The sequence below is a fragment of the Tachyglossus aculeatus genome, chromosome 14 (genome assembly GCF_015852505.1).
Source record: "Tachyglossus aculeatus isolate mTacAcu1 chromosome 14, mTacAcu1.pri, whole genome shotgun sequence".
Lineage (NCBI taxonomy): Eukaryota > Metazoa > Chordata > Mammalia > Monotremata > Tachyglossidae > Tachyglossus > Tachyglossus aculeatus.
In genome coordinates this window covers 39,415,875-39,437,767 of record NC_052079.1, presented here as the reverse complement: position 1 = coordinate 39,437,767, position 21,893 = coordinate 39,415,875, and the positions used below count along the sequence as shown (strand labels likewise).

General features: G+C 42.4%; 1 protein-coding gene and 1 non-coding gene across 2 annotated transcripts in view; both read right to left on the bottom strand.

The window, feature by feature from the left end:
* Positions 1 to 21,893, bottom strand: part of CFAP54 (cilia and flagella associated protein 54) — a 186,264-nt gene that overhangs the window by 147,685 nt on the left and 16,686 nt on the right. The window contains exons 7-15 of the mRNA XM_038756067.1: positions 20,973 to 21,086; positions 19,065 to 19,166; positions 14,725 to 14,923; positions 11,188 to 11,277; positions 9,625 to 9,737; positions 9,367 to 9,532; positions 5,823 to 5,908; positions 3,819 to 3,965; positions 2,695 to 2,845 (exon numbers count right to left, since the gene is read on the bottom strand). Of these exons, the coding sequence (XP_038611995.1) occupies positions 2,695 to 2,845; positions 3,819 to 3,965; positions 5,823 to 5,908; positions 9,367 to 9,532; positions 9,625 to 9,737; positions 11,188 to 11,277; positions 14,725 to 14,923; positions 19,065 to 19,166; positions 20,973 to 21,086 (1,168 nt within the window). The remainder of the gene's footprint in view (positions 1 to 2,694; positions 2,846 to 3,818; positions 3,966 to 5,822; positions 5,909 to 9,366; positions 9,533 to 9,624; positions 9,738 to 11,187; positions 11,278 to 14,724; positions 14,924 to 19,064; positions 19,167 to 20,972; positions 21,087 to 21,893) is intronic.
* Positions 17,675 to 17,812, bottom strand: LOC119937341. Its single transcript, XR_005454017.1, has one exon. It is a non-coding gene; the product is annotated as a small nucleolar RNA SNORA7 (small nucleolar RNA).

The following is a 21,893-nucleotide window of genomic DNA, read 5'->3' as shown; positions in this document are numbered from 1 at the left end:
TGGAGCACGTAGTTAGCCTGGGTTTCTGGAAAGAGGTTCCCTGCTTATCTGCTGAATCCCTGCTTCTTGGATGCCACCGCAGGGAAGAGTGAGGTAATTCTCTTAAAATACAAAACAGTATTCAGCTTTTCCTTCATTCTCTCCCCCTCCATACGCTCCAGACCACCACTCTCTCCACCTTCTAAGCATAATTAAGGTGACACTGCCTCCGAGGAGCCGCAATCAAGCCCTCTTTTCCCCAACTTGCTCTCTCCTGCATTGACCATGCACTTGGATCTGTGACCCTTAGACATTTGATATTCTCCCCACCCCCAGCCCTACAGAACTTATGTACAAATTATATATTGTAAATTACTTATTTATACTCTCTGTTTCCCACTGTAGTCTAAAAGTTCGCTACGGGCAGGGAATGTGTCTACTAATTCTGTTGTATTGAACCCTCCCAAGTGCTTAGTATAGTGCTCTGTCTAGGCAATAAATACCACTGATTGATTGATTGATCCACTTCTGCCCTCTTCAACCTGGTCACTGCGGCTACTACACAGGAAGGAAGGCCTGGACCCTAATCAGTCTCTTACAGAGACTTCAGGAGACACCCAAGTAGCTCCCAACAAGGATCCCTTCAGTGGCTTTCCCCTGTTGGGGAAGGAATCAATCAATCAATCGTATTTATTGAGCACTTACTGTGTGCAGAGCACTGTACTAAGCACTTGGGAAGTACAAGTTGGCAACATACAGAGACAGTCTCTACCCAACAGTGGGCTCACAGTCTAAAAGGGGGAGAGTGTGTTAATGCTGTTAATGTGTTAATGCTGAGTTGCTTTTGAAAGTCCCAGTTTCTAATGGAACCAGCTCCCTGGAATAACAATACAATCATGGATAAAGAGTGGAGGAGACCTAGAGACAATACTCAGAGAGACTTTCTGGTGCCAACTGGAAACTGACGAGGAAGTCCACAAAGGTGTGGGTGGAGTTGACCACCTGGAAGCTGAGCTGTTCCTTCACCACAGCAAACACACAGGCAAAGCGGAAAATATGATGATTTTTGGGGGGGCATGAGACTCATCTGAATGGTCATGCCAAGCATATTTAACACACAGACACACACTAAGCCTGGGCAGTGGATGGTGCGGGTGGAGAAGGAAGGTGTCCTAGTCATCTACCTGGATTAAAATTTTAAAGAGTCGATGGCTGAGCTTTGGTATACAACCTGTGTACATGAATAGTACTGATGATGGTATTTGTTAAGCACTCAACTATTAAGCGCTGGGGTGGATACAAGCAAATCAAGTTGGGAACAGTCCTTGTCCTGTGTGGGACTCACAGTCTCAATCCCCATTTTGCAGATGAGGTAAGTGAAGCCCAGAGAAGTGAAGTGACTTGCCCAGGGCACACAGCAGACTCAGTTCCCTCATCTGTAAAATGGGGATTAAGACTTTGAGCCCCACATGGGACAACCTCATCTCCTTGTGTACCCCCCAGTGCTTAGAACAGTGCTTTGCACATAGTAAGCGCTTAACAAATACCAACATTATTATTATTATTCAGACTCCCATGCCCATGCTGTATCCACGACGCCATGCTGCTTCAACACAATCATTTTTATATCTCAACATATGGAACTTTCAAAATAAAGTATGACTAATAAACCCTTCCTAACTGACATTATTATTGTTGTATTACTAAATGCTGGAGCCATTTCCGATTCATAGTGACCCCACGGATAAACTTTCTCCAGAACGTCCTGTCCCCTGCCATAATCCACAACCTAACGGTTCTACCGTTATCGGATTTTAAATGTTCGATAATATTAGTGCCTTTTCGGCAAAAACAGTAGTGAAATTTCCTCAAATACAGCTAAAGCCTCTGACTTTGTGAATATCTTGGGGTGGTAAGCGGGGGGAAATGTAGGATGGAATAGAGAAGTTATGGCAGGGACTGTTCTGAAAGTGAACGAGAGATCTCCAAGTGGGGCGGGAAGAGGTTTCAATGGTATTTTTTAAGAGCTTACTAAGTGCCAGGCATTTTTCTAAATGCTAATCAGGTTGGACACAGTCCATGTACTATATGAGGCTCATGGTCTTAATCCCCATTTTACAGATGGGGTAACTGAGGCACAGAGAAGTTGAGTTGTCCGAGGTCACACAGCAGACCTGTGGCAGAGCCGGAACTAGAATCCAGTTCTTCTGACTGCCAGGTCTGTTCTCTATCCACTAAGCCACACTGCTTTTGAATAAGGGGAATTAGTTACTACAAGGAAAGCCTAATCAGCTTGAACAGAATAATCAGATTCATGTCTTTATAAATGGGCTAGGTAAAACATGTCTGGTTGGTAGGACAATGATAATATTTTATGTTTCAAGGTAATTTTTCTTGGAAGAACTGAAAAACCTTACTTTTGGTAGCCTTATGCATGCTACTGGTTGCCCTAAGAGCTGAGAGTGCTGGGCACTCTGTACTTCTCACTTGGGCACGGCACTTACCTTCTCTGTGCCCCAGTTTCTCCATCTGTAAAATGGGGATTAAGAGTGTGAGCTCCACGTGGGACAGGGACTGTGTCCAACCCGATTAACTTGTACCTACTCCAGTGCTTAGAACAGTGCTTGGCACTTAGTAAGCACTTAACAAGTACCGCTGTCATCATGATCATTATTTCGTACCTGGCTCATCGGTTTAGTTAATTTTAAATTTTACCTGAGGTTTCTGTCCTTTTTCTTGATAAGTAACCTACATGTTCCAAAATTTCACTTAATCGTAACGCAGCCTCTGCCACCACTACAATATCGACGTTCTCCATTTTACAGCACTGAAGTATCTCATTTATCAGCCATAACAGATGAACCCACTAAAGACAGAAAACATACAAAAGACAAAATGTTCTGGGAGATTCAACCAACATTCATGTTGATCACACTCCAGAGAACCCAAACTAAGGAACTCCCTCTCCCTCCATATGTCAGACCAACACTCTTCCCACCTTCAAGAAATTTTTCAGGTCCCATCACCTCCAAGAGGCCTTCCCCAGTTAAGCCCTCTTTTCCCCACCTGCACTCCCATTCGCATCATCTATACACTTGTATCTGTGACTTTTGAGCATTTGATATTTGCCCCATGCTCAACCCCACAGCACTTATGAACAAATTTTTAAATTATAAAAGTTATTTATTTATATTAATGTTTGTCTCCCCCTCCAGACGGCAAACTCATTCTGAACAGGAAACGTGTCAAATTCTGTTGTACTCTCTCAAGCACTTAGTCCAGTGCTCTGTACAGAGTAAACACTCAATAAATACTACTAATTTGATTGATTGATGGAGATTTGCTACTCCAGGGACCAGAGGTAGGTGTGCAAATCCACCCTCAAAATAACCACCCTCTGGGGACACACCTACCCAAGCCTAATTCCTGGTGTCATTTTCCCATCCACATTCAGAAATTTATGGCCAAGCATGCAAACCCAGACTTCCAACTGTAATGACCAGATCACTTCAAAATTGGCATCAGGAGTAGTCTGAGAATTGACATTAGTCTGAGAACACTAAGACTAATAGACTAAGAAGCTGGGAATCTTCTCTGGAATTCTCAAAAACACTTTTGCTTTGATTCCACACCTACTGAAATAAATGCCCAGATACCGTAGACTGTACTGCACTCTCCCAAGAGTGCTCTGCACCCAGTAAGTGCTCAAAAAATACAACTGATCGATATTATAACATTGCAGGAAATAGCATGAAATTAACGGGGAAGATTGTCTTTAAGATACCAATCTAATTGGATTAAGGTAAAATACGGGCATGTAAATGTAAGTTAAAATATACTTTGTTGACTCTGGTTTTCTGGGTAAATTTTAGGGAGTCGTATCCGGTCATGTCGCCACTGATACTCATCCGCTCTACTCCTACTTTGTACTTCTGCCACAGGAACATTATAATGTCAATAACTATTTCTCTGTCAGGTTGAATGTTCTAAAAAAAAAAAAGGGTGTTAGGACAAATGATTCATCAGACATATCCAAAAGTTATAATAAGTACAAAACCAAAATTTCAATCTCCTAATATTAACACTTTTATTCCCTCTACAAATTTGAAGAGAAAGTCTAGATCTGTGGGTGTCAGTTACAAAAGCAGTATTGGGAGCTGGATATATCATTTGGCAGGGAAAATTCCCTCCGAAATTTTGCTCAGGTCCTTTCCTGTTCGTAAGGTATATAAATGTTTCAGACCCAAAGAGAATAGTGACCACAGGATATCCAAACACTCCATACTAGAGAGAAGAGTCATGAATTTCAGGTTCTGTTCTACAACCAGTGGAGTCAAGGTGGTAGGAGGGAAGCAACAGCTGGGATGTGGTAACCTTTCAGCAAGAGCAAGGAAGTAAATGAGCAGAAGAGGGCTTCCTCCCATTCTTCCTCCACAGTAGCTGAAATAAATCACCTCTCCAGCATTTCCTGAAGGTTCCCAGGGCAGCCATAATGACATGATTCTTCATGGAAACCACAAAAATACAGTTAGATATTTTAATACAGGAGGTAGAAGCAGGAGGTTGCAGTGCCCCACAGCTATGGTGTGGTGACAGTGGCAGGAGTCCCACTGCTGAAACCCACGAGATGGAGGTCAGTGACTGTGGGGGGAGAGGAGTGGGAGAGGGAGAAGAGGGGCCAAAGAGTGATATTTACTCTTTCCCCCGTATTCCTTTGTCCCTTATGTCACCCCCACCCTCTTTTCCTCTCTGCTTCCATCTTTTCCCCCTCTACTCTCCTTAGTTCTTTTACTCTGCTCCCTCTATTTCTGCCTCCTCTTTTCCTGACTCACGTTCTTCTCTGTCCTTTCAAGCTTTTTAGTTTTCTATGTCTCCTGCCTTTTAAGATACAGTCCTGGAGATCTCATCTCCTCACCTACTTTGGGTTCCCCAAAGTGAGATCACCTTAACACACATACAGACTTGAACTGCCACTACGAAAGAGATTTCTAAAATCTTATTATGAATAAGTGGAGCAATGTATGGAACACGGGAATTTATGTGCAAAAAGCATCTCTCAAAGAACTGAAAACATATAAACCAATATTACCAAAACATTCACTTTCCTACACATATCTTTGAATGTTGTGAAACGTTGTGCACAAAGGAACACTAGTAATTCTAAGTAAGTACTCTAGAATTTTCAGTCATGAAATGAAAAGTTAGCCCATTGTTGGGTAGGGACCGTCTCTCTATGTTGCCGATTTGTACTTCCCAAGCGCTTAGTACAGTGTTCTGCACATAGTAAGTGCTCAATAAATACGATTGATTGAATGAATGAATGAATGAAGAGTGAATCAAATTAAACATGTTGCCCTTTCCTTAATAAATAAATAATAATAAATAATGATGGCATTTGTTAAGTGCTTACTATGTGCAAAGCACTGTTCTAAGCTCTGGGGGGGGATACAAGGTGATCAGTTTGTCCCATGTGGGGCTCACAGTCTTAATCCCCATTTTACAGATGAAGTAACTGAGGCTCAGAGAAGTTAAGTGACTTGCCCAAGGTCACACAGCAGACGTGGGGGAGCCGGGATTCAAACCCATGACCGCTGACTCCAAAGCCTGTGCTCCTTCCACTGAGCCATGTTACTTCTCACTCTGCTTTCCTTAAAACTACACTTTTCTTTTCCTGAATTTTAGAAACAAGTCAACTTGAGGGACCCCTGGAAACAATTTAATACCTAGTACCAAATATGATCATTTATTACAAGACTTAACAAATACAATTTAAAATACCCAGTGGTATGCATCAAGAAAGCATCCTAACACAAATGAGGAAATGTTCAGAACATCTATTTCACCTGAGAAGGATCACGCACACAGGAAAGCAATGTTGCTGCCAAGTGGATGAGTTCATCAGAGTGGCCAACAGTCTTCTTGGATACATCTAAATTGACAATTCAATAAAAAAAAAATACAAAGTGAAAAAAAAATACAAATTACAAAATTCAGAATAAAAGACATGCTTATGAATGGAGAAAATAGAGCAGCCCATTTATCTTTGCTTTTGATCTGCAAAACGTGGTTTTGACCACATCTTGTCTAGAAAAATTTCATGATCTTCAAATAGAAAATATCTTGTAAATTCTAATTATTATTATTTGCTCTGCAGTACATGATAAATACCCTTGTCTAGTGGTCAGTCTCCAAGGAATGTGTGACCTATCTAATAATAGAATATAAAATAAACTAGCCAATTACAGGGTATACTAAGAATTCATTTATATTGCCAAAGAATTTCAAGCTTGGACCAGTAGAAAGGATTAAGATGGCCACAAAATGTTGTCATAAGGAGATTTATTTTTCACAAAATTGACTACAGAAGTATGTTACAGTCTCTAGAATTTAGGAAAACTGCATCAGACCCAACCCTAAAAGGTGCAAAAGAGTCCAAACGTAAATTCTGAAGTTATTTCTTACCTTAAGAATAAGATGACTGGATTTTCAGGGGCTTAAATTGGAATGAAGGTGTGGGGCCCCCTGGTGCAGGATGAAAATGCAGGGAAGGGAAAACACAGAGCCAGAGAAAGAGAAAAATAAAGGAAGCCAAAAGAAGACAGAATCAGAGAGAAAACGACAACAATATGGACAGAGAAAGAGTTGGAGAGGGCAGGAGAGTAAGAGAAAGAAAAAGACAGGTGGAGAGAAGAGAAGAGGAGAAAGGAGCAGGTGTGACAGACATGCCCACATTCCCGTGTCCCTGGAAACCTACACACATAAGCAGTTTCTCAGCCCTAACAGTCATCTCTGCTCTATCGCAGTCACCTCCATAGCAGAGCCACCATTTCGCTGCAGCCAACTAGGCCACAACTGCAAGTCTCAGGCATGTGAGCAACAGTGTGGGGAAGGAAGGAGCAGCCATGCCCACAGCAGCTGTGGGTTGTTTCGTGATGATTTCCCACAAAACCTCCCTGGAGCCACTCCACCTGTGCTAAAATCCTCAGAAGAGCCCAAGAGGTGAAAGCAATTAGGATGGCTGCAGCACCAATGACACTGATAGAAGAGCGAAAGATAAGGTAACCTCTTCTCCATTCCTTCATATACTTTCTGTGCCACTGCCAAGGCTGTTTTTCTCCCCTTTCATCTCCCATCTGAAAGCAGCCCCCGGCATCTCTGGGGAGAGTGGTTGGGCAAGAATTTCTAGCCCATCTTACCTAATGTGGGATGAATGGTCAGTTGATTCTAGGAGGTGAGCAGGTACTCACCTGAGAAACTGCATTTTGCTCATCTTGAAACTGAACCGACTCACTTTCATTTGGAGAAGGCTGAGTGTGGTAAACACTGCTCACTGGTCTATATATACACTAAAGCCATGTTTTTAAAAGTCAATTAAGATCCCTCAGGGGATCTTTTAAAGCTGGCCTGCTTTACCCTCTTGACAGTAGGGGGTCCCTCAAGGCTCAGATCTAGGTCCCTTTCTATTCTCCATCAGTACCCACTCCCTTTGAGAACTCATTTCCTCCCAAGGCTTCAAGTAACTTCTCTATGCAGTTGAGTCCCAAGTCTTTATCTCCTGCCCTGACCTCTTCTTCCCTGCAGTTTTACATTTCCTCCTGCCTTCGGGACATATCTACCTAGATGTCCTGCCAACACCTCAAGTTAAACATTTCCAAAACCAAACTCTCGATCTTCCCACCCAAACCCCTTATCCTTCCCGTCATCCCCATCACTGTAGACAACAACGCTATCCTACCTCACATGCCCGTAATCTTGACACTGACCCTCGACTCACCTTTCCCATTCTAACCTCATAGTGAAGGTTCTACCTTCACAACCCTGCTAAAATCCATCCTCTCCCCTCCATCCAGCTACCATGCTGATCCAAACACTTATCCTATCCAACCTTGACTACTGGCTACTTGACTACTGAGAAGCAGCGTGGCTCAGTGGAAACAGCACAGCTGGGGAGCCAGAGGTCATGGGTTCTAATCCCGGCTCCGCCGCTTGTCAGCTGTGTGAGCTTAGGCAACTCACTTAACTTCACTGGGCCTCAGTTCTCTCATCTGTAAAATGGGGATGAAGACTGTGAACCCCACGTGGGACAACCTGATTACCTTGTATCCACTCCAGCACTTAGAACAGTGCTTGGCACATAGTCAACACTTAACAAATACCAACATTATTATTATTACTGCACCTGCCTCCTCGCTGACCTCCCAACATCCTATCTCTCCCCGACTCCAGTCCACACTTCACTCTGCTGAACGGAATACTTCTCAGCAAAAACGTTTTCAGTCCACATCTCCTCACTCCTCAAGAATCTCCGATGGCTGCCCATCCACCTCTGCATCATATAGAAACTCCTTGCTATTGGCTTAAAAGCACTCAGTCGGCTTATTCCGTCTTACCTCACAGCTCACTGATTTCCTACTACATACTGGCCTGGACCTTCTACTCCTCTGGCTCCCTCTTACTCACCGTGCCCAATCTCATCCATCTCACCCGCAAACCCTGTCCCACGACCCTCACCTAGCCTGGAACTCCATTCCCCACCCCCCTATATGCCAGACCACCACTCTCTCCATCTTCAAAGCATTATTAAGGTCATGTCTCCTCCAAGGGGCCTTTCCCAATTAAGATCCCTTTTCCCAGGCTCACTCTCCCTTCTATGTCATCTATGCACTCGGATCTGTGATTTCTGGACATTTGATATTCACCCCATCTCCAACCCACAGCGCTTCTGCACATACCTTTAGATTGAGCCCCCTTTTTCCTCTCCTCCTCCCCATCCCCCTGCCCTACCACCTTCCCCTCCCCACAGCACTTGTATATATTTGTACAGATTTATTACTCTATTTTACCTGTACATATTTACTATTCTATTTATTTTGTTAATAATAATAATAATAATGGCATTTATTAAGCGCTTACTATGTGCAAAGCACTGTTCTAAGCGCTGGGGAGGTTACAAGGTGATCGGGTTGTCCCACGGGGGTGCTCATGGTCTTCATCCCCATTTATAGCTTTAATTCTATTTGTTCTGACGATTTTGACACCTGTCTACATGTTTTGTTTTGTTGTCTGTCTCCCCCTTCTAGACTGTGAGCCCGTTGTTGGGTAGGGACCGTCTCTGTACTTGTACTTCCCACGCACTTAGTACAGTGCTCTGCACACAGTAAGAGCTCAATAAAAATGATTGAATGAATGAATTACATATTATAAATTATTTATTCATTCATATTAATGTCTGTCTCCCCCTCTAGACTGTAAGCTTCTTATGGGCAGGGAATTTGCTAATTTTATTGTACTGTACTCTCCCAAGTGCTTAGTGCTCTGCACATAGTAAGCCCTAAATAAATATCACTGATTGATATACCAAAATAAAATTCCCATATATGAACTTACCTTGAAATGCAATTGTTTTTTTTCCAGAGCCACGAGGAGTTCCATCTCTAAAGCATTCCTGACTAAAGAGGGTCCCTTTTAGCCGTTTGACATTGACTAGTGGTTCCATTGCAACAAGAAGTTTTAGATCCATTTCGGATTTTTTCGATGCTGAATCATCTTGACTCTAGGAAATTCATGCCCAACTAATTAGCGATTTAGCATGGCTAAGCTTTATATACAAAAACACACTCAAAGAGCATGATAAATATCCATTACCTTTAAAAAGTTAATGAGTAGATCAGCTGTAGAATTAAATAAATTCCAATCTTCATAGGTAAAAGCTAATTTTATAAATCTCACAGCAGCATCCGCAGAAATGGCATTTTTTCCTGTAAAGGCGACCCCAAAAAACAAAACTTTTTATGATATTTTGAAAGACTAATTAGTATCTGGTATATCAAAATATTTTTCAGGTATTTGGCAAAAGAGTTGTTTCTAAATAATACCATATGATTGTTTCAATTGCAATGTTGGTATTTAATGTAGTTAATAATAATAATAGCATTTATTAAGTGCTTACTATGTGCAAAGCACTGTTCTAAGTGCTGGGGAGGTTACAAGGTGATCAGGTTGTCCCACCGGGGGCTCACAGTCTTCATCCCCATTTCACAGATGAGGTAACTGAGGCCCAGAGAAGTTAAGTGACTTGCCCAAAGTCACACAGCTGACAAGTGGCAGAGCCGGGATTTGACCTTGACCTCTGACTCCAAAGCCCATGCTCTTTCCACTGAGCCACGCTGCTCCTCAATTTAACATTATTTAACATTATAAACTTTATAATGTTATAAATTATAAATTTAAAATTATAAATTTTTAAGACAAATGATCCAAAAGGTTCTTCAGTGGGGAAGACAAGATTACTCCATATATTTTTAGCATTTAAGCTATCATATATTTGCTGTTCATGTTAGTTTATTCTAGAGGGGTAAATTTTTTTCAACAATGCATTTGGAGAAATGTTTCAGAGACAATTTCTGGGCCCTTGGCTAAGATGTAAATAAATGCAGAGAAAACAAAATATAACATTAACTTACTATGTTCTAAGTATTATAAGATAATCACCCACAAATGCTTCCCACTCAGGAGGACCTGTCTATGTTTTGTTGTCTGTCTCCCCCTTCTAGACTGTGAGCCCGTTACTGGGTAAGGACCGTCTCTATATGTTGCCAACTTGTACTTCCCAAGCGCTTAGTACAGTGCTCTGCACACAGTAAGCACTCAATAAATATGATTGAATGAATAATCATGTCAGATACACTTGCCGTCCCAAGTGGAGCTCACAGTCTAAGTAGTAGGGCCCACTGTTGGGTAGGGACTGTCTCTATATGTTGCCAGCTTGTACTTCCCAAGTGCTTAGTACAGTGCTCTGCACACAGTAAGCGCTCAATAAATACGATTGATTGATAGTAGGGAGAATAGGGATTGAACTCCCATTTTACAGCTGAGGAAACTGAGGTACAGAAAAGTTAAGTGACTGGTCAGTCAATCATATTTATTGAGCACTTACTGTGGGCAGAACACTGTAATGAGTGCTTGGGAGAATAGAATACAACAATAAACAGACATTTCCTGCCCACAATGACCTTATAAACTAGCCCAAGGTCACAGAGCACACAAGTGGCAGAGGTAGGATTAGAATCCAGGTCCTTTGACCTTCAAGCCTGTGCTTTTTCCACTAGGCTATGCTGCTCCTTAATATGCAAGAAAATCATAATTGGGTTTTCCTGAACATGCATTTTTGAGTAGATGCACATGTTTCACTAATTCTAATCAATTTACCTTCTATTATTAGTTGCAGTTGAGTTGAGTTGGCATGAATGATTTGGGAAAAGTCAAGTTTTCTCCGTAAACTAGGCCCATTGGGTCCACCTGTAATGGAAAAAGTGCATTCAATTGCTATATATTTTCCTTGGATTTTTTCTGAGGTTACAAATATCCCATGAAGCATATCCTTTTTAAATGAGACAATAATAAGAGTTTGGGTGGTATAATTAAAAAAAAAAAACACTTTTTTTACATAACAGTTTATGAAATATCTGTGTCTATTCTCTCCCTTTCTGTTAAATGGCTGTCACACACATATACACTAAAGTGAAAGGTGGCAATGTTAAGAAATACTGTCCATACAAATATGAATGAGGAACCTACTTACCTATCCAAAGAGATTTTCATAAGGAGGCCAACTGAATTCAGTGTGTTAAAGAAAGTTCATGAGATTAACCAAGGGCAGGAAGTAGAAAAATGCCTATTCCATCTGGAGAATGATTTTTCTTTTGACCATTCTTGGTTTAACAGACTATAGAGAGAGGACACCTTCATACTACGTGGGGATAGGCTGCATAAAAAGGGACTTCAAAGAAATGAGTTGTCAAGGTGGAATAGTTATGGTATTAGAATCAACCACGTTGGTAAAGGGTCTTTGTGGACAGAGCATTACACCAAATGTTTGGAAAAGTATAATAAAAGGAGAAGATATGTCCTCTTGAAGAAATGTAATCTCATCGCAGGCAGGGAATGTGCCTACCAACTCTGTTGTATCGTACTCACCCACACGCTTAGTACAGTGCTGTGCACATAGTAAGCGCTCAATAAATGATTGATTGAAGACATGGTGCCTGCCCTAAAGGAGCTTGCAATCTAATGGAGACACACATAAACTGATTTACAGATACGAAGGAGACGAGATGGATAGGTGGGAAAATCAATGCTTAAACAGAAGAGTATGTAAATCAGTATGAATTAAAAGTATTATGGGTGGTTGTGATTCCATAAGTGCTGCGACGATAGTTGGGTGGATATGACCTGAGAAGAAGAGAAGTTACATAGCTGGGGAAAGCCTTAGAGAGACGTGAGACTTTACAAGATCTCTGGAGCTAGAAAGAGCAGTGGTCTGGTGGATTTGAAGAAGAAAAACATGACCAAATGGTCACTGGCAGGAGAGACATAAATGAGGCACAATTACGAGAGTTGGGAGAGAAATTATGAGTGCGAGCTAGGGTATAGTGGGGGATTTATCCATTTACTTTTGTACTGTGCTTCCCCCAGTGCTTAGTACAGTGCTCTGCACACAGTAAGTGTTCGTATACGACTGACTGACTTACCGGAAGAGAGAATGGATTAGCAAGAGAATGGATTAGCAAGAGAATGAGAGCCGATGGAGTTTCTGTTTGACGCAGAGAAGAATGGTTAACTATTAAATACTTCTGAGTGTAATAATAATAATAATAATAATGGCATTTGTTAAGCGCTTACTATGTGCAAAGCACTGTTCTAAGCGCTGGGGGGGATACAAGGTGATCAGGATGTCCCACGTGGGGCTCACAGTCAATCCCCATTTTCCAGATGAGGTAACTGAGGCTCAGAGAAGTTAAGTGACTTGCCCAAGGTCACACAGCAGACATGTGGTGGAGCCGGCATTCGAACCCATGACCTCTGACTCCAAAGCCCGGGCTCTTTCCACTGAGCCACGCTGCTTCTCTGCTTAGTGTAGATTAATGTGCAGAACATTTTAGAAAAATGATGCAAGCAGCTGAGTGAAATATGGACTGGAGAGAGGAGAGGCTGGAGGCAGGGAGACCAGTAAGGAGGCTGACAGAGTAGTCTAGCCAGAATATGATGAGCACCCGGACCAGGATGGTGACCATTTGGATGGAGAGGAAGCGGCAGATCTGGGAAGTATGATAAATCAAAACCAGCAGTTAAGGATAATACCAAGGTTGGAGGCCTCAGAACCAGGCGACAAGGGGAATGGTCAAATTGTCCACTGAGAAAGGAAAATTAGGAGGAAGAGTAGTTTGGGGAAGGAAGTTGAAGAGTTCGGTTTTAGGCACATTAAAGCTTAAGTCGCCCACATGACATCCATTCAGAGATATCCTGGAAGCAAGTGGAAATGTGACATTGCAGAGGAGGTGAGAGGTGGGGGCTACTGATAGCACGGATGTGGTAGTTGAAGTTGTGAGAACAGATGGATGAGTTGCTCTACAAAGTGAGTGTAAAGAGACAAGAAACAAGGACTCGGAACAAAATCTTGAAGGATCCCTACAGTTAGGGGGTGAGAGATAAAAGAAAAGCCAGGTATCGAGACAAGAAAAAGTCCACAGGATTGAAAGTAGCCAAAAGACCTAAGCAGATAAGAATAGAATTGGGCCCATTTGATATGGCAAGGAGGAACTCATTGGTAACCATAGTGCAGTTTCACTGGAGGGAGGAGATGGTAGGGGTCAAAAATGGAGTTGAAGGAGAGGAACTGGAGGCAGCAGGAATTTCGACATGGGTGGGAGCTGGGAAATGGGAAAATAGCTAGAGAGTGCAGTGGGATACAGAAGAGCATTTTTTTTTAACTAAGAGACAAACGTGTTTGAAGGCAGAGGGGAAGGACCCATCAGAAAGGGACAGTTGAAGATGGCCATTAGAGGGGGATGGAGGAAGTGGGCAAGAGATTTTGGAAAGAGAGAATGGATGACCTCAAAGGCACAGGTAGAAGAGGTAGATTTTGAACAGAGGTGAGATCTCCTCTTCAGAGATGACTACGGAAAATGAAATATTGAATGTACGGCTGGGAGGGATTTAGGAAGGTGGGGAGGGCAGTTGTGGAGCCCAGTCTGGAGGCATCCATTTTAAAAGAAAATGTACCTGCTAAGACTACTGGACATTAGCATGGAAAGATAGGGGAACTGGAGCTTCATGAAGGAGTTAGGGATCTGGAATTATTGCGGGGAGCAATGGGCATGGGTGCCCTTGGAGGAGAAAGTAATGTTGCTGAGAAGAAGAAAGGGCAGACTTACGCCTGGTATGGATGAATTTTCAGTGGAACAATTGGCCTGTTCAGATATTTGCCAATCACAAGCATTCTGCAATGTGAGCGCAGGAGCATAGTGATTCACGAATAATAATAATAATGATGGCATTTATTAAGCGCTTACTATGTGCAAAGCACTGTTCTAAGCGCTGGGGAGATTACAAGGTGATCAGGTTGTCCCTCGGGGGGCTCACAGTCTTAATCCCCATTTTACAGATGAGAGAACTGAGGCCCAGAGAAGCTAAGTGACTTGCCCAAAGTCACACAGCTGACAATTGGCGGAGCCGGGATTTGAACCCATGACCACTTACTCCAAAGCCCGGGCTCTTTCCACTGAGCCACGCTGCTTCTCCAATGGAACTCTCCAACTCTCCGTTCTCCAACGAATGGAACTGTGTCATTTTTATGACTTTTTAGAAACAAGCTGGACATTTTTCCTGGGTCTCAAGAACACATTTTTGGTATAATTATAAAAACAGAGTATACACAAGGCCAAAAAACTGTTATTTTATCTTTACCTGTTAAAAGTTCCAATCCTGCCATAAAAAGTTCCAAGACAACATCACGAACTTCTATTTCATCAACTGTAGGAGGGCCAGTTTGCAGTGTTCGCCGGTTACTGTCAGAGAGGGCTTCCAAGATCGCCAGGAACTGAGATGCAGTGCTATCGAACATCTCTGTCAACAACCTCTCTGTTACAGTGCGGGGCCATTGTAACTGAAACCAAACCACAACAAAAACCTAAGAGCCAGATGCCAATTTTTTATTTGGAGCTTGGGGGTGAATCTGGGGCAGTATTTTTAGGGGGGTGAAACTTTGATTAACTATTACCTCGAAGGGGCATCATCATCATCATCAACAATTGTATTTATTGAGCGCTTACTATGTGCAGAGCACTGTACTAAGTGCTTGGGAAGTACAAATTGGCAACATATAGAGACAGTCCCTACCCAACAGTGGGCTTACAGTCTAAAAGGGGAAGACAAAGAACAAAACCAAACATACTAACAAAATAAAATAAATAGAATAGACATGTACAAGTAAAAAATAAATAAATAAATAGAGTAATAAATATGTACAAACATATATACATATATACAGGTGCTGTGGGGAAGGGAAGGAGGTAAGATGGGGGGGGATGGAGAGGGGGACGAGGGGGGCACAGCTTCTAGAGGCAGAAACCACCCCACTGCCCATCAGTGGGAACCTAAGAAGTTCCCAACTGATCCAGAAGCCTGTGAGGGAGAGAAAAAAATCCCAGATTGGTCCCAGAAACTGGCAGACATGCAAAGAAAGCCTTGACCAGAGCCTTGCCTCATTTGGGTGCCGAAAGCTCCCCAGAGAGGAGAGAAGTCCCAGGTATCCTGTGACTCTCCGGGACTAGAGTTAAACCAGAGGAAGCATCTGGTCTGGCCCCCAGAGCACAGTACAGGCTTGGGAACCCACAAATCCTGGTTCTAATCTTGGCTCCACCACTCGCCGGCTGTGTGACCTTGGGCAAATCACTTAACTCCTCTGTGCCTCAGTTACCTCACCTGTAAAATGGGAATTAAGACTGTGAGCCCCATGTAGGGCATGGAATGTGTCCAACCTGACTACCTTGTACCTAGAGTACAGAGTAAGCGCTCAATAAACACAACCGAATGAGTGAATACCTACCCCAGTGCTTAGAACAGTGCTTGGCACATAGAAAGTGTATAGCAAATACCATAAAAAAAAAATGAGCCCCCTACCCCATCCCGAGAGGCCCGCCGGACTGCCTAGCCAGGGTAACGATGAATGGCTCATCATCATCATCATCAATCATATTTATTGAGTGCTTACTATGTGCAGAGCACTGTACTAAGCACTTGGGAAGTACAAATTGGCAACATATAGAGACAGTCCCTACCCAACAGTGGGCTCGCAGTTTAAAAGGGGGGAGACAGAGAACAAAACCAAACATACTAACAAAATAGAATAAATAGAATAGATATGTACAAGTAAAATAAATAAATAAATAGAGTAATAAATATGTACAAACATATATACAGGTGCTGTGGGGAAGGGAAGGAGGTAAAATGGCTCAACGGCTTAATCCTAGAACCTCCCCTAGACTCTAGGGTCAGATTGGGAGTGACTGAGGTTTCCAATCAGGTCCCATAACTCAGGTGGAGCAAAGGGGATTCCAGGCCAGACTAGGGAGCCATAATCTTTTGTCAAGAGTAAAATTCAGAGCCGTTGCTTGACACCACGTCCACCATCTGCCTTTTGGGGGTGGAATAGGTTGACAATGGAGCTGAATTCAACAGGTTTCATTGCCCCTCTAAAGCCAATTCACCCTACAGAGCTCGCACCCCCATCGAAGTGCTGTCTGCCTAAAACGAGAGTCGGATGGGCGTATAGTTGGGGCAGTGCCCACCGGGCCCATGGCTCGGGGTCTGTGGGATAGCTCCTCTCTCCCCACCGTAAAGCCTCATCCCACAGTTGTGGGGTGGGCCGCAGCTTGCCTTCCTGCCACTTATAACTTGGGGGAGGTTGTGACTGAAGAACCACAGACAGCCCTGTTGGGAGCAAGAAAAACCTGGAATCTGTTCCTTTCAGAAATAAAGTACAGTGACTTTTCCTAGTGTTACTCATTATTTCTTTTCTTGTGAGTCTGTTTTCAGATCCCCAGTTACAGAGAGTGAACCACCGAAGGCCTGTATCTGAATATCCTTATACCTTTCTCCAGCTCGTGGTACATTCTTTGGAATAAAATACATGTGTACCAAATTTAATCATTAAAATGACTATATGGCCAAAATTTCAGAGATGCTTTATAATAATGAAACATTATGGTATTGGTTAAGTGCTTACCAAGTATCGAGCACTATTCTAAGTGTGGGGTTAGATACAAGTTAATCAGGTTGGACACAATCCCTGTCCCACATGGGGCTCTCGGTCTTAATCTTCACTTTACAGATGAGGTAACTGAGGCACAGAGAGGTTAAGTGACTTGCCCAGAGTCACACAGCAGACCAGTGGAAAAGCCGGGATTAAGACCCAGGCCCTCTCACTCAGGGGCCTGTGATCTTTCCACTGGGCTATGCTGCTTCACAGTTGTCCCAGGGGTTCTATTCAGCCTGTTAAACACACAAACAAGCTATGGAAAACTAGAAAGGTTAAGAGTCGGCCAAAGGAATTTTTTCCCAATATAAGACTCCTTTAAATGTCCTTCCTGTTCCTTCTCTATTATAATCTAGTCCTATCTCCTTACCCGAGCTACTAAAACCACTTGTCTAGTCTTATGGTTTCGAGCCATCTCCGACCCAGAGCGACTCCATGGGCACATCTCTCCCAGAATGGCCCACCTCCACCTGCAATCATTCTGGTAGTGTTCCACAGAATTTCCTTAGTAAAAATATGGAAGTGGTTTGCCATTGCCTTCTCCACACAGTAAATTTGAGTCTTTTCCGTGCCACTCCTGCCCAGCACAGGTGAGTTTTGACTTGTAGCTGATTGCCTTCCAGTCGCTAGCCGTTGCCCAAGCTAGGAATGGAATGGGTATGCCCCTGCTTGACTCTCCCTCCTGTAGTCGAGACTGGTAGAGTACTGGAAACTCTCCGGGTGTGATTCTAAGAGGGGACTAAAACCACCGATGAGCTGGTAAGGGCTACCAATGAAAACACAGCATTAGGTATCTTTAGTCTTCTTCATTGGTCTTTCAAGTCTGAGACAAAAGCCTCATTTATAGAATTAATAAAAATGAAAGAGAGGTGGTCTAACAATGATCCACCCCTAAGACTGTCTAAGATACTTTCAGACACTCTAGAAATCAATGTTGCTGTTCAGGATTCCTGAGAGATCTGGTCCAGGTTTGGGAATGTTGTACTTGATGACATATGCTTCTGTGTGTTAATCTGTGCAGTCACTTCTGAGACAATGTATATCTTCATTATGCATTTTGGATAAAATGCTATTGATAAATTAGAGAATATTCTTTTGGTAACATGCCTCTCTGGAGAAAAAGTGATATGGTGTTGGAAGAAACAGTTATGGGTAGTCATGCGTAACTGGACACAGGATGACTATTTAAACAAGTGTTTTCCCTACAATAGGGTTCTTCTGCAAGATAGCAAACCCCTCGCTAGAGATTCTCTATAAAGAATAACTGTTGGGAATTATTATGAGCTTTTTTTCTACGGTAAAGGGCACATTTAACAATCAAAATTAAAAAACTATCATCATGAATAAAAAACAATATAAACCTTTATTTTACATGTTATTTTCTAGTCTCAAAATTCCAAAGCACCTTAAAAATAAATGTGGCACTCTTGGTTATGCAAATAAATCAAAATTCCCATCACGGATCTATAGTGTGGTTGTCTACATGCCTTAACCCAGAATAATGTGTCAGCAATTAGTATGCTCTAACACACTCCTAATGGCTGTGAACTTTGTACCCAGAGTTAAAAGTGTCCCAGCCATAATAGGAACCATTATTAGGTTTCCTTATTCAGATGCATACTATTTTTAGAGAAATATAGTTGGTAAAATGTGGTCTGAATCGTATTCAAAGAAAACAAGCATATAAAAGAGTAGAACAGCAAATCATTGATCTGAACTAATTTGAAATCTTTCTGCTTCTGAACCCCCCGGCTCTAGAGGTCAAGGTTTGTTTCACCGGCAATGCCATGCGAATCAGGTTCACACCAATTAAACAGCAAAATCTGTTTTATACTTTGGACAGGCTTCAGACATATTTTAAAAGAACTAATAAAGCTTTATTGATTTACCAGCCATGAAAATATATTCTCCAGGGCTTGCTTGAATTACACACATCTACACACACATATATCTCAAAAGATAAATCCATACAATATATTTTCAGACTTACAGTTTGTACTTCCTTTAGGTTAACCCTTACTTTTGGCCTCAAGAACCCTTTGGGTTTTCTTCTTGGTTCATACACTGCCCTTTTGAAGATCATCACTGCCATCTGCCTCAGAAAAAATGATTTTAAAGTTACAAGAATTAAATCTTGAACCCAATCTAAAGTTACAAGAATTAAATCTTGAACCCAATCATCACCCCCTCTTCCCCAACAGTGCAGGGAGGCAATGGGGAGGGGAAGTGAGCTCATTTAAAGTCAGCGGGGCAGAACTGTTCTCCACAGATTGCAGCAGCACAGCCACTCTGTGCTTTGCTCATGCTCAACTAGGTTGTTCCTTTCATAAACACCCAAATAAAGCATGGTCAGGGCAAGTTGAGGCAGATTTATTCAACAGCTTTTGCGGGGTTTTATGTAAGCACTCACTATGTGCCAGGCATGGGGTAGATACAAGGTAAGCAGGTCCCATTTGGGGCTCACAGTCTTAATCCCCATTTTACAGATGACTTAACAGACACAGAGAAGTGAAGTGACTTGCCCAAGGTCACAGTAGACAGATGGCAGAGCCGGAAATAGAATCCATGTCCTTCTGACTCCTCTTTTTGCATTGCCACCACCAGTTCACTTGCTAGTAGCATTTCTAGTACCCCAATTTTGGTGAATTTGAGAAGGGTTTTCTCCCAACCATTACCAGTGAGAGTCTATCCCATCACACCTCTGAGAACGTGTCTGGCAGCAGTCTGTGGGGCAAGTTGTTTTTGCAATTTTCGGCAGGCGGGGCGGGGGGAAGGAAATAGAGGGCTCAGTCCCGCCCCTAATATCACTTCTCTGACATATGACACAAACAGGGTTGGATAAACTCTTCTGTGGGCCCAAGGAGATTAGATTTCATGGGGGTCCCTTTACATAAGCCTCAAACAAAATGACAGACTATTAACACCATATTAAGCCTAGCTTAAGTTAACATAAAGCTGTTATGTGGCTACATTTCTTTCTTAAAATACATAAAATATTAATTGAAAATAGCCTACTTCGTAACTTAGGATACATAGATTGCACATTTTATATAGAGAGATATTCATATATATAATTGCTGTATTTTGCCGAGGCCCTCCTTCGCCTGGAGCCCTGGGCTGCATCCCCTAGAGCCTATGCATTAATCCGACCCAATCCCAGAAACTCTCATCAGTACCTAGAAGCCTCGTTTACCGAAGTCTCCTCAGTGACCAAGCATTCTTTGACTCTGATCGGCTGAGTTGGAGAAATAATCCAACTGGTGCCAGATTTATAGTAGATATTAGAGAAATTGGCTGTGGGGTGGTCTCACGGGCAGCAGGAGCTGAAAACTGGAAAGTGGTGAGCTTTCCCCTGCCCAAGTCAGAAGCAGCACCTGAGTTAACCGAAACCTGAGGGAGGAATGCTATGGCTCTGGAGTGAATGGGCGAGGGTCAAGGTTCTCCCCGGAAAAGTAACTCTAGTATCTAGGATTTAGTGCACTTCCACACAATGTCATTACTTTATGCTGCATGTGTATATGATGTAATGATGCCATATGGGATGGGAGGAGCGGTGATTTTCTCTCCACCTCAGAGCAGCCTAATGTCTGTAGTCGGTCCTGAGTTCAACACAAGTCATCATAAAGCTAGATTAGGCTAGTTTTGCAACCCCATCAGACTGCAAACTTCTTGGGGGCAGGGATCAAGTCTACTGTACTCTCCCAAGTGCTAAACAGTGGTTCTGCCCAAATTAACTGATTAATAAAGACAGTCGATGGATTGATTATGGCTGCAAGTGGCACCAAAACACCATCCTCATGGTAATGAAGCTCATTATTTCCGCGGTTAAATATAAAAGGCCCCAAGTTTTCTTAAAGCACATTTACATTTGGACTCTGAGGACATTAACTTTTCAAACCTTTATAGTAGCTTCTTTATAAATATTTTTTGATTCCGCCTGTGGTGGTGAGGAACTCATCATTTCCAGGGTCCTTAATTCATCAATTTTACTTAAAGCACGTCGAGCAAATACCTAGTTGGAGTTAAATGTTTTCAAAGACTCATCATTTGAAAAAAAATGCAATGATTAAAAATTCATCGAGACAGTAGGATGGTTTATTCTTCCAGGCAAATGATTTAATTTGTTGATTTAATCTCGTGAGCTGTCAGACTATATGCAAAATAGGATCACTTGGCTAACTTTTCTCTATAAATAACTGAACTTATAATAATAATAATAATAATAATGGTATTTGTTAAGTGCTTACTATGTGCAAAGCACTGTTCTAAGCACTGGGGTGGCATACAAGGTGATCAGGTTGTCCCATGTGGGGCTCACAGTCTTAATCCTCATTTTACAGATGAGGGAACTGAGGCACAGAGAAGTGAAGTGACTTGCTCAAAATCACACAGCTGACAAGTGGCAGAGCCGGGATTAGAATCCATGACCTCTGACTCCCAAGCCCGGGCTCTTTCCACTGAGCCATGCTGCTTCTCCGAAGCATTTTTATATTATGAAACATTGGCATGTATCTGTCACTCATCTAATGCACAGGTCTCCAAGACATGAAGACACTCATTAAAGCAAGAAATTCAGAGAAATGAGAGTCTCCTGTTAATTCAGCCTTTCATGCACGGACATTATAACAGAATAGTGGAGGGGATCATTACTTGGAATCCGACTGTGATAAGAGCTACCAAAAGGCAGTTCAAGGATACATCATTAATCATTTTTTAATGTTCTCAACCTTGGGGATTGAATTCAATTCCGTAATGCTTCTCTGTTCTTTCAGAGGCTTAATTTAAAGTTCATATTTTTTATTGATTTGACATTCAGAGG